Raw genomic sequence first — 18,487 nt, forward strand, 5'->3', positions numbered from 1 at the left:
GGCCCTTTCCTGATGGTGCCTTAGGGAGGGTCTCTCTCTCCTGCTTTAGCCCAGTTGGCAGAGGTTCTTAGATTCCTTCACCATCATCTGGAGAAAGGTTTGGCCCCCAACACCTTACGCAGGCAGGTTGAGGCCCTCTCCTCGGTTCTTTCATGGGGTTCACTTCCTTCCTTATCCCATCACCCTTCAGTCAGGAGATTTTTGAAAGGGGCTTCCAACCTGCACCCACCGGTGGTTCACAGGTATCCTTCCTGGGATCTTCATGTGGTCCTTAATGCCCTTACAAAGCCCCCCCCTTGAACCCCTTAGAACATTGTCTCTCCGCTTCCTGTCTCTGAAGGTAGTGTTCCCCGTTTCCATCACTTCAGCCAGGCGGGTATCCGAGCTCGCTGCTCTTTCCATGTCTTTGCCTCGGCAATTGCAACCTTCGGCAGATGGGTGCTTCAATGAGTGGTTCAACAGTCGGTGTGATGAGCCGGACGAGGACCCACCCGTGGACATGCAAGCTTTGGTATGTCCCATCCTGGGCTCTCGATGCAGCATGGAGGAGAATGGGCATTGGTAGAAGTTACCCTGAACGCCCTTTCTATCTATGCTGCGAGAGAGCCCAGCCCCTCCCTTGATTCGTCTGGAGAGGGTAAGTCATATTTCTGTATTCATTTGTGCTTTCAGAGACACCTTTCAGTCTGTCAAGTATCTTCGCCAAAGCTGGGGTCTCTCCCAGGGGCTGGCTTTTATATCTTAGTACAGACTCAGCTAAATGACGTCATAGGAAGGAGTCAACCCATCCTGGGCTCTCTCGCAGCATAGATAGAAAGGGCGTTCAGGGTAACTTCTACCAACGCCCATTTCCTTCCTTTTGCATCATTTCTGGGATTTTGCTGTTCTGAACTGAATCATCACGAATCTTTGCTAAATCTGCTCTCATGCTGTTCTTTATTCACTCCTTCACAGCAGAACATGTTTTAACCTTTGATCACACAAGAAATCCGTCTTCGCCACTACCTGTGATCTTCCCCAAATAGAACAGGAGAAATAATTAAAGTATGAATAAAACCAAGTGTTGGAAAAATATGCCGTTCCAGATGGGATGATGATTAGATGAGGTGATAGACTGATTACAGAAACACCTTGAAAAAGCATGAGCACATTATTTCCAAACATTATATATGGTCAACAGTGCTTTTCCGGTTAACTCTGAAGAGTGGCTCCAGTAAGTCTAAAGTGGCAATGATTCTTAGTTTACCCAAGAATACTTTTATGCAGAGGAATAGATACTCTTGTAAATAATAATAATAATAATAATAATAATAATAATAATACATACTATAATACATAATACATAATACATAGATACCTTGTACATAAGGGGCGTGCATAAGTGCACCATTGTGCCTACTGTCCCTGTCCTATTGTCCCCATTTATTCGTACTTATTTCCTGTATTCTTACTCATGTGTATAATTATATCTATTACCTTGTAAGCGATTGACAAATCAAATGAATAAAAAATAAATAAATAAATAAAATAAATAATATCGGTATGTACACATCAAACCTAGTGTAATGTAGTGATTCTACTAGTTATAACATTGTGCTTGAAATGTAATGTTTACATTTGGTATCTATGTATTTTAATTATGTTGTACAATAGGACACTTAAATGTGCCAAGATTTTTGCACCACAGTCTAAGGTAGTAGTAGGGAACTTGAGTCTCTCAAGATGTTCTTGAACTGCAATTGGCCATGCTATGTTTTATGGATTTGTTGATAAGAAAGTGATGGGATATGGAATGAGTGTTTACAATCTTAGAGGGAATGAAGAGTTGCTAAATTTATTTACACTTGTGATGAAGGTTGGAAATCATTTATGTATTTCTTTTCTTTTTATTATATTCTTTTTGTTTCTTCCCCTTTTTTATTGTCATCTTTACTTCTTTCTGTTCTCCTGTGTCTCTTTAAGTTTACTTTGCATTAGATTTTACTAGTCTAATCAAAATTCTTACACATTTTACAAACACACACACACACACACACACACACACACACACAGTTGACCAAGCTGAAATGGTACAGGTTCACTACTACTGATCTAGTATGAATGGATTAACGTTACTGAGATTACATATTAAAGTATTGCTATAAGTGCCAGAAAATAGAATCGTCTCTATTTTTTTTTAATGCGTGTTAGTGGAGTAACTCTGGGCATGAAGTTAGTGCCCTTATTGAGCTACAACTTATCAAGTGGGCTGGAAAGAAGTGGCATTGAGGGTCAGTTCCATTCTATTCCTCACCTATAGCCATAGGGCCCCCTCTATAACCTTTCCTCCATTGTTGAGGAAGGGGCACTGACAGATCTAGTCTTTCCAAATTTGGTTTCTCTCAAGAGATGAGGACAGGAGAAATGGATGTACTTCCTGCCTTCTGATTTTTCCTACTATCTCCCTTTGGTAGCATTTTCTAGCTTTGCATGGAAGGGAAGCCTCAGAAGCCTACTATCTTCAAACTTAGGATTTGTTCTATCAATGGTTGGATAATAGAGGTAGGAACTAGGAGTTTAATATTGTTATGTAAACAAATTGACTCAGACAGTACACTGGTCACTATGCACTTATTGTATATAAAGAGAAAATAAATAAATGAAGTAAGTAAGTAAGTCAATCAGTCAGTCAGTCAGTCAGTCTATCTTCTTCCCTTGCAGATTTCCTTCCAAAATATCATTGCTCTCTTCTCAAAAGTTATGGTTATGCTACCCAGTAATAGTGATGGGAAGGCAAATTTGATTCAAACAGCATACTGTTTCAAGGACTAGAGGTTTGATCTTTTTTTATTACAAAAATAGCATTCTCTCATTCCCTTAAATGAGAGAAAGAAAAAGAAATGATACAAAGGCAAACATTCCCAAAATAAGGAGCCTCTAATGATGTTACCTTCACTGAAAAACTCCCTTCTTTTGAAGATGTATGGAACATGGGTTTCCCAATACATTTGCTCAACTGTGGTTGAAAGTTTAGGATTACCTCTAGACCAGGGGTCTTCAAACTTGACAGCTTTAAGACTTGTGGACTTCAACTCCCAGAATTCCTCCTCCAGTCATGTTAGCTCAGGAATTCTGGGATTCGAAGTCCACAAGTCTTAAACTTGCCAAGTTTGAAGACCCTTGCTCTAGACAGTTCAGTCATGTTATTTTAATATTCCTTTTGTGCATTATTCTTATGTTGCTTGAGCACTAAATAATTTGATCATTTGGTGATGAACAATGCTCAAAGTGATAAGGAATACCTATAATTATCATTAACCATCATACTTGCACTACTTTGTCACCTACAAAGAATATATTGGGCTAGAGCAGATGACAATTTGTATTGCTGCCAATATAAAGTGCTTATCACTTAAACTGCCCTGATGTTTCTATGATCATTTGTTCCACTGTCTATTAAGACTTCAGATTAGTATTAAAAAGTACAGTTGCAAAGCAGAAATTGGGAGTGCTCTTCGTATGATAATTCTTGAACAGCCAGTGAAAAGCAACATGATAGCAAATCTGATCATTTCCAAAATAAAAAACATGTGACAACTGGACCCAGTTTCCAATAAAAGGCAGACTAAACACCCCCATTATAAAGAGCAAGCAAGAAGAATAGCACAAAAAGAATTTAAATATTATTTTTGCAAAAAGGCTTCTTGCTGTTACAGCTCAACTGTCCTTGGAATTCTCTGGAATTCTTTTGTTAGAATTTCTAATGCTTCTAGTAAAGAATGACTTACCAGGAATTTTTGAATTCTTGTGAGCTTGCTCAATTGGTTCCATTCTTTGACTTTTGGATTATGTCTGACACTGTGATAATTGGCTGCATATTTAATGACTGCACAGTTTGTCTCTGAATAGCAACCTTTTCCTGTAACTTCCTTTTTTTTCCTCCTTTGTTTGATCAGGTTTCTCTTCTGCTGGAAGACTTGCAGTCATGGCTCTGGACAATTACCTGTTCTTTAACGTGAGTACCCAGATAGCAGCCTTCTGCTGTCTGTGGCCAAGACCTCTGAACATCAACTGAAAAGCCTGACAGCCCATTCATCCTTTCGCCCTCTCCCTTCTCAAATCATCCGTCTGTCCAGTCACCCATGTCGATTTGCTATGACATACATCAGCGTTGATGAGAGGCAGGAACACTCTCGGGTAATTTTGAGCTGCCAGAACAATCAGCTGTATGTGCAACATGGCTTCAAGGAGTTCTCAATTAGCAACACGCATCCCTTAAAGAACATGGACCCTCGTGTTTTCACTGGAGACTTTAATCCCATAAATAAAAGAGGCAATAATGCAGGAACAGATCTGTATCAGAGCATGGAGAATCTACACTGGGCCACGGTAGCTGATCCGCACTGCCATCCTCACTGTGGAAATGTAGACAATAAACTTGTCTTTCATTGCAAAGGCCCAGCCCATTCTTCCATGGAAGATTCCCTAACTCCCAGTTCACCTGAACGTTACCAACACTTCTCCCTCCCATCAGAACAAGGGATCCCTCCAACCCAAGATATAGCCATTTCCTCTTGTGCCAAAGTGCCTCCGTGGTTTCTTTCCTCCATAAGTGGGGATGCCAAAAAAATCCTGAAAGAAAAACTTAGAATTCACAGCAGTAAAGCTCCTGAGATTTGCAAGCCCCACAGAGCTCAGCCTTCTTTGAACGATTCGGTTGCAAGGGAATGTTCTCAATGCTGGGCTTGCCAGCAATATAAGAATGGTTGCTCCTCTAACTGTTGCACCATATTTGTGCAACATGCCACTCTTGCTCATGCCCCATGGATGGCATTGGAGAGGCAACGGCCCTGCTTCTACAGCAGGCTAACCAGCCCGGAAGACATCAAGCAAGAAGCCCAGAGAAGGTTGCAGATCAGGCGGCAGAACAGTTCCCCCAACTTGACCTTGCATTGCGCCCGTGAAAGTCAGAAAGTGATCAAATCCCAAACTATGGGATCGTTAAATGGAGAGGGAGAGAGAGGAGACTGCAAAAGGACCCCAGAAGAGAGCAAAAAAGCTGATTGCAAAGAGAGGCTCTACATTCCAACCTTTGAAGAGTTCAAGAGGATGAGAAGAAAGGGGGCCCTTTTTCTCAATGGCAATAGTGAAATTGTGAAGGATAAAATGGAAGGAACCCAACCGTTGGAGGAAAACGGAAGTCAGAATCAAGATCATGTTAAAGGAGTGGTTTCAGCCATAGATGACGACGACGAGGTGTTTCATGAAAACAGCCAGAATGCTTCCAGGTTTGTTGGCTGTGAAGAAAATTCATCCACATGGGACAGAAGTTTCTGCCTAATAAATATCCCTATGGCCAGGGATAAGATTTCCGAAATCCCAGCATCAGAAACTGTGCCAGTTCCCATCTGTTCTAGCCCAGTTCCAAGATCACCGCTGCAACCTGCTGCGGCATTTAGGAAGGAGAGCAAGAAAGATTTTGAGGAAGGAGAAAAGCAAGGATTGGATGCAAAAAATGTCAGGGAAGCCCTCCATTGCACTGGACAATCTCTGGTGCCTGAAACTCCGTCATCTTGCTGCCCACTGCTGTTAGAAGCAACCGATATTTCCAGTTATGGAGCTAAGCTTCAGAAAATGAAGGATGAATTTATAGGTACTGCTCTGGACCTCATTAAAAAGAGGTAATCATTTTTGTTAGAGATCCTGAGGAAAGTTAAATCCGAGGGAACTTAGTAATTTCTAATACTTTGTATACTGTTGAAACGAAGTAGATAGGTTTTGACTAGTATGAACATTGTTGTCCTAGATAACATCCTTCTAGACTTTCGGAAAGTTTCTTCTGAGATAATCATATAACTTCAACCCAAGAAGCAAGGCTGGTGTCATCTGGATTTATACTATAGAACAAAGTTTTTCTTTCAAAGAAACAGCTTCAAGTCGTGCTTCGATGATAATTTTGTACCGTATTACTATGGCTTAATTCACACTTCATGCCAAACCACAAAGAGGCTTGGCTTTAGTTTGGCATGATGTGTAAACCTCAGCTTTTGGCTTAGCATTCTTGGTTAATATACATAACAGTTAGCAGTTTGTGAACCCCAATCTTTATTTGATGCAGGAAAGATTTCCCTCATAACTGAGGGGAAAGAGTAAAGGTGGGATTAGATTTTTCCTCGATGTGTTATATGTTTGTTTGTTTATTTATTTATTTGAGCACATTGAAATATCTGAAATGTATTACATGAGTCTGTCCTATTAATGCTCATGACCTATGTTGCATATAATGCAGGGGTCTCCGTGGCATAGGGGTGGAGGGATAAAAATGCCAAGAGGAATATGATCTGGGTTTATTACTCTTAACCAGTGTTACAATTAACTGTATTTTTGTGGGTCTGGATAACATGGCAAGGCAAAGTTTAAAAACTTTCCTGAAACCTCCCAAATTGATTGGAGGAAGAGATGCTGGGGGTCCCAGGAGAGCCAATAAAAGGCCAATCTTATTCTGAAAACTAGCCAGTGTCCCTTGCTCAGTCTGATAGCTTGCTTATTCTGCTTGAACATGCACTAGGTAAGGTTACATTAAGCGAGATCAGTTTCTTTCTTAAACATGGGGCATTCAGAGTGATATCTAGATTACTGTCAGCCATATAAAATAATCTTACAGGCTCCCTTTTGAAAATTTGGGACAATGATTCAATAATAGATGATGCATGGACATTAGTACTGAATTGACAAATGTGCATATTTGGGGCAAAAGTGTGCGTAAAGCAAAATGCAGTTTTTCTGATTAAATTATAAAATTGAGTCAGGATTATCTCAGAATTTAGCTGTTGCTATCCCAGCAACTTACAGTTCAAGGCTATAGAAGTGGAGGTAATACTGAAGCAGCTAGATTGTTGCTAGATTTGGGAGTTACATTTTCAGGCTTCACTCCTGTATTTTGCATATTAAAAGATGGTTTGCTAAACAAGCCATTATGGTGTATTCCATACATAATCCTAAGCCATCGTCATGGTATACAAACCAAAATGGCTGAATTCATATATTGTGCTTTCCCAAAATAAAACAAATTATATTTTGGTTTAGTGATTGTGTGAAGACAATCATGGCTTATTTGGTATTTTTAAGTATCTTGATTCAAAATTGCAATTAGTATTACATATGATATATATGCTATGTAATATGATATATATGCTATGTAATATGATATATATGATATGTAATACTCTTTATTTTTTTGAAAAAAAATTTTTAATGGGGTTCCCAATAATCTTTTTTATTCAGTGGTAAATAGTTTAATGTATTTGTTCTGAGTAACACATCACATTTATCATCACAGAAAATTTCTCACAGAATTCAATTGATAGATTCTCTTCATGAAATGTTGAATCGCAAAGAGCATGATTTACTATTTACTATCAATAAATAGTAAAGAGCATGATTGGGGGGATTATTTGTTTGTGTTTTAAAACTGAATTATATCTACTGTATAAGCTAAATAATTCTCAATAACTTTTGAATCAGTTGCAGTTCATCTTGTTTGCATACTGGTTGAAAGTGTTCTGAGTTTTACAAATACTTGGAGTGAATTATAGCCACCAAATCTGGAGCATAGCCAAATGGGAAAGATCTAAGCTGACCAATGTAAATTCTTCAGGCAAGAATTGGAAAAGAATGGGGAGTAGAGAAAGTATGGGAAGAAGAGCGTTATATATTTATTTTTTATTTATTTATTTGTCAAGCGATTATAAGATAACAGGTATAAGTATAAACATAGTTATGAATACATGAAATGGATACATATAAGAAAAATAAAAAGAAACAATAGAATAGGGACAGTAGGCACATTGGTGCGCTTATGCACGCCCGCTACAGACCTCTTAGGAAAGGGGTGAGGTCAATAGTAGTCAGGCTAAGGTTAAAGTTTTGGGGGTTTGGGGAAGAAACCACAGAGTCAGGTAGAGTATTCCAGACATTGACCACTCTGTTGCTGAAATCGTATTTCCTGCAATCAAGTTTGGTGCGGTTTACCTTGAGTTTGTATCTGTTGTGTGCTCTTATATTGTTATGGTTGAAACTGAAGTATTCATTGACAGGTAGGACATTGCAATATATAATTTTATGTACTATACTTAGATCGGACCGAAGGCGGTGTAGTTCTAGGTTTTCTAGGTGTAGAATTTCAAGTCTGGTGGCATAAGGTATTCTGCAACGAGTAGAGGAAAATATTAAATTTGCCTTCATTTTTGCAAGACTGGGAGTCACTTTTTTAAACATTGTGTGTTGTACTTGTTTTTTTTCTTGTTTTTTATTTTATTTCCTATTTTAGCATTGTTAGACTTAGAATAACAGATTTGGAAGGACCTTGTAGGTCATCTAATCCAAGGGTCCCCAACCACCAGTCCGCGGACCGGTACCGGTCCGCGAACTTCCCTACCGCCCGCAGCTTGCTGACACCGCCATCTTTTTCATGAAAAAGTGCTTCCGGTGAGCTTTCGGGTAGAAAGCTCACGGGCACGTTTTCATCAAAAAGATGGCGGCGCTTTCGATGAGCTTTTCGGGTGAAAGCCATTTCTACCCGGAAAAGCTCACGGCGGCATGGCGCCGCCATCTTTTTGATGAAACGCGTGCTTCCGTGAGTCACCGGAAGCACTTTTTCATAAAAATGGCAGCGCCCAGCTGATGCGGTACCGGGCAGCGGCGTCAAAAGGTTGGGGATCACTGATTAATCAACTTCCTGCTCAAGCAGGAGACCTTATAGCATTTTTGACAAGTGGCTGTCCAGTCTTTACTTCAAAGCTTCCAGTAATTAAGCACCCATAACCTGTTCCCTTAGTTGATTGTTCTCACTGTCAGAAAATTTCTTCTTATTTCTAGGTTAAAACTTTCCTTGATTGGTTTCCATCTATTTATTATTCCTTGTCTGGCCTACGGGTGTTTTGGAAAACAGGTTGTCCCCCTCTTCTCTGTGACAATCTTTCAAATATAGGAATACTGCTATCATGTCACCCTTGGTCCTTCTCTTCACTAGACTAGCCATTAAATGCTTCAATAAAAAATATTTTTAAAAGAGAACAATGAAAGCTGGAATGAATCTCAATAAGTGGGCAGAGAAGCAGAGTTTTATTATATCCCTCAGTGTACCTATATGTACTATCACATATACAAGGGAATGAGGAAAGATATATTCGGGTAATCAGGAAGATGGTTGAAAAAGAAAGAGTTTAGGCAAAAAGTTTTTTGGACTCAAGCAACATGGCTTTGCTACACCAAAAAGGTCAAAATAGCCACTTATTTTATGATTACAAAGAAAGTGGGATGGAAAATGGTGGACATTCTCAGTTATAGAAATGCCCAGTCTGTATAGCTTTGGAGCAGAGTTCTGATGAATTCTTGCTACTAATCATATTGGCCAGAGCCGATAATGCATGAAATCAAGAGCATTTAAAAGAATTTGCTGGACCACCTTGGTAATGGCAGATGGATGAAGAATGCAGAAGAAATAAAGTACTTGTAAATGTTGAGCCACTTAGACAGAATTGTGCTTCCAGGGGAAAATCTGGCTGGTAGAGAAATGACTGCAGAAGCTTATATAAATAAATAAAGGACAGGGGTGGACCGCTACATCAAAAAACAAAATCTAGCACAGATTTGAGAGATAAAACAGGTTTTTGGGAGCCATGTTTTCTGCTATATAAAAGACACTTGCAATGCTTTGGTATAATAAGAGGCTTACATTGGTTCATTTATAATCACCCCAGCTTTTTTTTCTCCAGTTAGCACCCTCCTAAACTCATCCCATGCCAGGTAGTATATCTAACCTGATTTATTTTTTTGTCATCCCGAAGTCATCAATTTCCTTGTTCAGTTACAACATTTGGTGATCTAATAGAAGATGAGAGAATAGATGAAAAACAGTTGGCTGGAAGTATATATGCAGAAGCAATAGATTTATTCAAAATGCAGAAAAGTTTCCTATATCATTCATCAGTTGATTGAGTGGCCCATCATTTAAAAGCACTTCCTTTCTTGGGCATTCTTTATTTGTCTGCACATGCTATAATGGTCTACCAGAAGCTTCGTAGATGCTCTGGCCTTCAGGAATCATCATCTTCAGTAATAAAAGTTTTTGGAGCTTTAGTGGAAAGTGTTGCCTACTTCTATGGTAGAACATTGGATAACCTTCTAGGACACAAGTCCTCTGTTGGCTAAGTATACTAGATGACTTCATTGGTAGCCATCTTATTTCTAGGCACAACTGGAGATTATGTTTGCAATTTGAAAGGGCAGATACTTTTATTATCTCAAGAAACAGTGCCTCCTATGCATCTTTCTCAGCAATTAAGATGTAAAAAAAGAGGACTTTCTTCCAAATCCAATTTATTGAAAGGCTAATCAGGTTTCCATGAGCGACACACCATTTTATGTGCCGGATTCAGCTAATTGGGGGCATATGTATGCCACATGTTTTCCCTTCCTTGCTTTGTGAAGATCTTTACCTTTCAAGTGTCTTTTGGTTCTACGCTTCTGCTTGTTTGAGGTAGTACTCCAAAATTATAAGTTTCATGCAAAATGCTGTCAAAAATAGTAACGAATGACATAGACTCAAGTCTGTAGTAGATCCTTTGAAATGGAAAAAGATCTGAGCTAGTCCCAATTAATTATTTAGGTAGTTTTAAATATGCCGATATCTGCTCCCAGCAGTCCCCAAGTGTGTTGCAGATATATCTATACTTATATTAATTTAAATTAATCAATGGAACAGCTTGCCTCCCAGCATTGTGGGTGCTCCATCACTGAAGGCTTTCAAGGAAAGATTGGACATCCATTTGTGCAGGATGATATAAAGACTCTCACTTTGGACAGAGGATTGGACTAGAAGACCTCCAAGGACCCCTTCCAAGGACCTGTGATTCTGTATAAGGATTGTAAAATATTTTGTACACTAAATTGTAAAATTAGAAAGAATATGGTGTTTTTTTCTACCTTGTGTAGATTGCTTTAACATGGCTTTATTTTGTGCAATTCTAGTACAATGATAGTACCTACGGCTTTTATGGACCTTCTGTAAATAAAATAAGTATTCTTTGCAGTGGAACCTTGATTTCCATCAAATCCTTTTTAAAAATCCCACAGGTAGTTCTTGACTTACAGTCATTCGTTTAGTGACCATCCGAAGTTAACAGCCACATTGAAAAGAGTGACTTATGATCAATTTTAGAACATTAACAACTTTTGCAACATCCCCATGGTCACATGATCAAAATTCGTGTGCTTGGCAGGTATTTTATGACAGTTGCACTGTCCTGGGGATCATGTGATCACCATTTGTAATCTCCCGAGCTGGCTTCCAACAGGCAAAGCCAGTGGGGGGAGCCAGATTCACTTAAGGGCTGTGTCAATTAAAAAGATACTCCTTTGGTCTTTTTAGCTGCCAGAAAAAGGGAGTGGGGGAAAACAAGGCATTCTTGAAATGCCTAGATATCAACTCAGCAGCCCAAAGTTGTCGGAGCATAAGAAGGTTATTGAGAGCATGATGGATGACTCTTGGAGACGGACGTGTCCTATTGGAGAAGTCACATCCAGGGGGTGGGGGAAAGACCAGGGTCAAGTAGGAAATGTATGATATGATGAAGTACTGGCTGGTTTATTAGTACTGGCTAATAAACCGATTTACTTTTTCTGAGATGCGGCTAGAGACTTTTGCTTTGAATGCGGGGGGATTTGTTGGAGCCCTAACAGGCTGCATGATTCGCTTAACAACTGTGGCAAAAAAAAGTTACAAAATCACTTAACTGTCTTGCTTAGGAACAGAAATTTTGGACTCCGTTGTGGTCGTAAGTCGAGGTATATGATTTAGTGTTGGCAATATTTTAGGGTACATTGTAAATACTCGGTGTCTAAAGATCTGCATGAAAATTATTAAAATATTCTATAGAAATAAATAGAGGGCATCACTCTACAATAGCATGGAGCTATTTGACATGGAATAAAAAATACTGTATTTTTTTAAAAAAATATTCTTATTCCAAACATGTTTGTAAAAAGAAACAATATGTCCGAATCCACTTCATAAATCAGTAAAGGATACACTTCTAATAACTGGAAAGGCTCTTCAATATTTATTGAAATAATAAATATGAATATGAATTGAGGCAGTTCGGTGTAGAAGTTAAGGCCGCAGGCTAGAAACTAGGGAAATGGGAATTCGAGTCCCACCTTAGGCATGAAAGCCATCTGGGCACCAGTTACTCTCAGGGTGATTGTTGTGGGGAAATAGGAGGAGGAACCAATATTAGGTAAGCTTGGTGCCTTGAGTTATTTACAAAAATAATAATTTTTAAAAATCTAAATCTAATGTAAAAACTGAATATTTACTAAGCATTCATATTATTTCTGTGGTTCTAATCTGAGTGGTTCCTCTCTCTTACCCCCAATCTTCCATGCCTTGGGTCTTGGTACACTATTTGCTCATAATTTATGGATGAGAAATTTTACATGACATCTCCATGATTTAGGGAGCACTTTGTGATGATGGAACGGAAGATTTTCTTCTTTCTCGGGATAAATAAAATATCCATGAATAACAAAGGAAGAGAATATGAGCTAGTTTATTACCATTCTATCTTAAGGAGCTTACCTTTTTCAAATTACCATAATTTCAATTAGTAATATCAACAGAGGTACCTTGTTTAAATAACCTGTATAGGAGAGAGAGAGATAAAGCATTCACTGTTTCCTCAGTCAGTATAAATAAATTTACATTTTGAATACAACTATTTGTTCCCGGCACAGTTAATTAGTTAAATGTAAATCAGTTATAGCTTTCCAACTGAGTATTTTATTCTCTACTTTGTGAATGATATTAATTGGATTCTGTCCCTTTTCTCACAGCTGCACTGCTGAAACTACCCTTGATCTCCCTTCCCCCAAATCCTGTGAAGTTCAGAAAGCAGATCACCCTTTTGGGGAAGACTGTCATCAATCCGCAGTGAGTTACTTGGCGTGGGCAAAGGGTCGCCAATGATAATGGGTGCATCATGATTTGAATGATGCAACATAGACACTTGCATTAGACTCTGTGATGCATTAGGCTCTGTGCTGCAGCCTATTTTCCAAAGCACCAAAAGGTAAGACAAGAAACAGTGGTTGGAAACCAATCAAGGAGAGAAACAGCCTAGAACTAAGGAGAAATTTCCTGACAGTTAGAACAATCCTACAGTGGAATAGTTTGCCTTCAGAAGTTGTGGGTGTTCCATCATTGGCGGCTTCAACTAGGTTCGACTTGAAGGCCTCTGAGGTCTTTTCCAACTCTATTATTCCATATTGATTCTATGTTCTCAGTGCTAACTGGCGTCTTTTGAGCAATGATATCATGATAAGATATCATCACTTTGATGATCTGATAGTGGCTTCCTATGGACACTACTATGGACACCAGGGCATTGAGGAGCAAATGAAGAAATATGCATTGCAATATTGTGATGCAAACTCTTCTCCTTTTGTGACCACATTACAACATTGAAATCATGCATATAAGGGGCAGACTTCTGTTCGCTGAATTTGACAAATATAAAGTTGGTGTGAGCATCCTGGTTGAAGTATAATTGGCTATCCTGTGTAAAGCTTTCTGCTGAATCCACTTCTTTACTTTCCAGAGCACCATCTCGAATTGCCGCAGATCGAGTTCTGACATCTCCTATGAAACCCCAGTCTGCATCAAAGTTCAGCGGGAGTGTCGATTACGCCCTCATTTCAGCGACCCAATGCCAACAGATGCTGTAAAGAGGAAACAACTGGAGTTAAAGATAGCTGCAGCAGCCTGTCACCATGCCCAGAAGCGCCGGCAAGAGAGAGAATCCAGTAAATCCCATTTTTTTCTCCTTTTTTTATAATGGTTGTCCTGCCTAGATGGCAGCATGTAGCTGACTTTGGTTGATCTTGAAAACATAACAAGAGCCGTGGTGGCGCAGTGGTTAGAATGCAGTATTGCAGGCTAACTCACTGCTCACTCCAGGAGTTCAATCCTGACCGGCTCAAAGTTGACTCAGCCTTCCATCCTTCCTAAGTGAGTAAAATGAGGATCCAGATAGTTGAGGGCAATATGCTGACTCTGTAAACCACTTCGAGCAGATTGTAAAGCACTGCTCAGCTGTATTTAAACTAAGTGCTAGTGCTATTGCTTTAATAGTTTTCAAATATCCAAAACTATTTATCAACCCTAGATTAATATTTGGGCTGGAAACCATTGGAACCCAGAGTTGTAACCTAACATGGGAATTGAAGAAAGCATCTGAAAAAGGCAATGGCAAATCATTTCTGCACTGTTGTCCATCTGTTGTCAGCTGCTGAGCTCATCTGTCATGAGGTCACAGGCAAGACCACAGAAATTTCATGATCTCACGAAATGTTTCACCATTAAATAGTGAAATTGTTTTAGATTTAATTTCATGGCTTCACACACACACACACTATTTAGAATGTGGCATTACTGACCTTTGCTGTAAAGGTCTACAATAGGAAAAAGAAAATAGATGTAACTGATTTGACACTACTTTCTGACCTGTATAACAAATCTCTAGATCAGGGGGCTCCAAACTTGGTAGCTTTAGAACTTGTGGTTTTCAACTCCCAGAATTCCCCAGCCAGCCAGTCTTAAAGTTGCCAAGTTTGGAGATCTCTGCTCTAGCTCAAGCAGAAATCTTGCATGTTTCGGCTAGACATGTTCTGAAGTTGCTTCTAGTATAGTAATTAGAAAGGGACGATGATACCATCACAGTGTCAGGCATTAATCAGTATTTTATTAACTCAGTATTTAAGCATTTAATCTTATACAGAACAAGAGACAAATATGAAACAACTGGTCCTACAGGAACATCTGGAGCAAATGAGTCTACTTACTAGGCTAAGCACTGTATGACTGTCAAACCATGGGTGCTTATCTACTAGGAGTTTCATGAAGGTTTTTGTTGCGTTGTTTCTTAACTGCGGATATTGATAATCACTTAGCAAGTTGCATAACTACTGGAGTGTATTTAGTTTAATAATGGCTGATTCTCTTGCCCAACTTTCATAGTTCATTTAATTTTCTAAAGAAATGGTGTCGGTTTAGAACAGGGATCCCTAACCCGTGGTCTGTGGCATGGTAGAAACTGGGCCATACAAACAAGTGAAGCCCCATCCACAGGATTCAGGCAGCACATGAAACCACACCCCCTCTGGTCCATGGAAAAATCTCTCTCCATGGTACTGGTCTCTGGTACCCAAAAGGTTGGGGACTGCTGGCTTAGAGAATGGCTTACATTAGCTGTAGATAAAAATGTCAAAAATATTTTTTCTTCTACTTAGTAACAGTTGAGGTATCCTCAGATTGAACTTGACCCCTAGTGAATACATGGACAGATCTCTGCAGTTTTCTTGGTAGCCTCATATCATTTCCCTATTTTGAGAATTGTTTCCAACTTCCCAATTTATCTTACAGTCTTCGAATTTCCTGGTGGTGTTCCCACCAAAATAGTAAGTTGGTCCAATTTTGCTTTAGTTTCTGAGCAGAATCGGTCGGGTGATTTGCAAGATTCCAATGAAAATAATGCTGTATCATTACAGGTGAATCTTTTTTATTGCTAGACAGTGATGTCCATTCTTTTTGCTTCTCTGCTCAGGTCCAGCACTGGCTAAAGCCACTGTCAACCATGGAAACATTGTTGATGAGAATCACCATGTCCTGAGCAGCTCCTTTCGTTCCAAGCACCGCTGGAGCAACGTTAGCAGTCTCAGCGCAGACAGTGGAATTGCAGGCGGGAACGAGGAGAGAGACAGTGCTGACACCATCATTGGTGGTGGGGCGCCAAGGATTAGGTCATCCAAGATGGAGCGGGCTGATAGCGGTATCAGCCAGGTGTTGAGTAGGAAGTGGAGGAACCGGGCATCAGAAACATTAACATCTCTGCAGGCATGGGAAGCCCATCAACCTTGCACTGACTGCGGTGGCAGAGATTTTCCATTGGAAACAGATGTCCAGAATCAAAACAGGAAACAGGCCATTCTCTGTGAGAAGTGCCTGAAGTGCAGGACAGAACGGAAGGAATCAGTGTTGGAATTTGTCAACACCGAAGCTAGCTATGGGGAAGACCTCCGCATCATCAAGGAGGAATTCTATCTCCCCATGCAAGCAGCTGGCCTTCTAACACAAGAACAGCTGTTGGTGGTTTTTAGCAATATCCAGGAGCTAATTGACCTCAACGAAAACTTTCTGGAGTATCTTCAAGAAGAGATTGAGCAGGCTATCGAGCAGGTACTGTGTGACTTCAAATCGCAATTCCCTTCCCATTTGCAGCAGTTTAGATGATCTCTTATTTGTTTTTGAAGCATGCTACTTTGTGACACTCATTTAAGAATTACTACGTCCAAAGATGCTTCACTTGAAGTATTAATACCATTTTATAATGCCTGGCTAAGGCCACACTTGGAATACTCATCCAGTTTTGGTCACCGCCATGTAAAAAAGATGTTGAGACTCTTGAAAGAGTGTAGAGAAGAGCAACAAAGATGATTAGGGGACTGGAGGCTAAAACATATAAAGAACGGTTGCTGGAACTGGGTATGTCTAGGGAAGGACTAGGGGTGACATGATAGCAGTGTTCTAATATATCAGGGGTTGCCACAAAGAAGAGGGAGTCAAGCTATTCTGCAAAGCACCTGAGGGCAGGAAAAGAAGCAATGGGTAAAAACTAATCAAGGAGAGAAGCAACTTAGAACTAAGGAGAAATTTTCTGACGGTTAGAACAATTAATCAGTGGAACAACTTGCCTCCAGAAGTCGTGAATGTTTCAACACTGGAAGTTTTTAAAAGGATGTTGGACAACCATTTGTCTGAGGTGGTGTAGGGTTTCCTGCCTAAGCAGGAGGTTGGACTAGAAGACCTCCAACTCTGCTATTCTATTTATCATCTTGTTGACCTCCAATGTATTGAGAAATTCAGCATTCTGAGAAGGTACCCTCCAGATGTTTAACTGCATCAGATGTATCCCAGAATCCTTTCTGTGCATCTGTCCAGAATTCTTAGAACAGGCACATGAAATATGCTTCATCAGCTCTGAATTTAGTTAACTGAGTGTCTTTTCTTCCCTATGAAGTCCACCTTCATTTCCCAAACTTCAATAAACCTGTTGCACTGTGACATCTGCCTTCGGTTACCAATATGAGCACATTTCTTTTGGCTGAAGGAAAATGGTGTTAACAAGCTGTGATACCTTCTATAAAAAAACCCTAATGTAATGTAAAGACCGCTGCCTGTTTATATTTTGTAGTTCATTACTGCCTCTGAAAGGAATGAAAACCATATGCAGGTAGTTCTCAACTTACAACCATTTTGTCTAGTGACCAATTATCAGCACTAATAAAGCTGACTTATAACTGTTCCTCACTCTTAGAAGCAGCATCTCCACATTCAACTGATCAAAATTTGGGTACTTGGCAAATAGCAATAACACTTAGACTTATATACCACTTCACAGTGCTTTACAACCCTCTCTAAGCGGTTTATAGAGTCAGCATATTGCCCCCAACAATCTGGGTCCTCATTTTACCCACCTCGGAAGGATGGAAAGCTGAGTCAACCTTGAGCCTGGTGAGATTTGATCTGCCAAATTGCAGGAAGCCAGCAGTCAGCAGAAGTAGCCTGCAGTACTGCATGTGAACCACTGCGCCACCACAGCTCAAATAGCATGTATTTATGGATAGTTGCAGCACCCCCAGAGTCATGTAATTGCCCATTGTAACCTTCCCAGCCAGATTCTGACAAAGTCAACGGAGGAAGCCAGATTCAGCTAATAATTGCACGATTCCTTCAACAATTGCAGTGATTCAACTAATAATTGCAGCAAAAAAGGTCATAAATTGGACATGACTCACTCAGCAACCATCTTAACAACAGACCATATTCAAGGACTACCTGTAGTTTCCTACGGAAATTCATTTTGAGAGCACCATCCAAATGGGGTAGTTTTGCCTCTGAATTAATAATTAAAAGAAAACCTTAGCTTTGCCAACAGTTAATGAATGAATGAACGTTAGGGTAGTTGATTTCTTAAGTATTATTCAAACCATGTTGCAGATTGTCCATCTTTCCTGAAGGCATTGAAGGTTATTTATAATGGATTAGAAAGGCATTAAAATACATTAATTATGCCAATCTGTAAGCCTTATTGGTTAACCTCAAAAGTCAGTTGAGACAGAGATAATTATTTTAAGACTGGCAATCACTTTGGGGAGAAGCTTTCATTTAATACTAGTACACAGTTGTTGCATTTTTTTTCCTCATGCAGATAATTCTAACTTGGGTCCCAGGCATACAAAGCTCTGCTTTCATTTTTAAGCAATAGATGGCCTCCCTATAAAATTGGGAGAACTGCTGTCCAAATTGAGTTGGGTAGGGCAAGGAACTTCAAACACGGTTCAATTATAAGGCTCAGCAAAACAATTAACATGGTTAATCGTGAGGGATCAT

The 18,487-nt window shown here is 39.6% G+C and overlaps 1 protein-coding gene across 1 annotated transcript in view; it reads left to right on the forward strand.

Moving 5' to 3' along the window:
• The window catches only part of LOC113410657 (uncharacterized), an 88,242-nt gene that overhangs the window by 62,223 nt on the left and 7,532 nt on the right, over nucleotides 1-18,487 (forward strand). Inside the window, exons 2-5 of the mRNA XM_026665315.2 lie at nucleotides 3,936-5,660; nucleotides 12,874-12,970; nucleotides 13,638-13,842; nucleotides 15,642-16,273. Of these exons, the coding sequence (XP_026521100.2) occupies nucleotides 4,135-5,660; nucleotides 12,874-12,970; nucleotides 13,638-13,842; nucleotides 15,642-16,273 (2,460 nt within the window). The 5' untranslated portion in view covers nucleotides 3,936-4,134. The remainder of the gene's footprint in view (nucleotides 1-3,935; nucleotides 5,661-12,873; nucleotides 12,971-13,637; nucleotides 13,843-15,641; nucleotides 16,274-18,487) is intronic.

Source organism: Notechis scutatus, chromosome 1, assembly GCF_049901735.1.
Source record: "Notechis scutatus isolate UNSWTSFEM ecotype Mainland chromosome 1, rNotScu1.2, whole genome shotgun sequence".
In the NCBI taxonomy this organism is placed as follows: Eukaryota; Metazoa; Chordata; class Lepidosauria; order Squamata; family Elapidae; genus Notechis; species Notechis scutatus.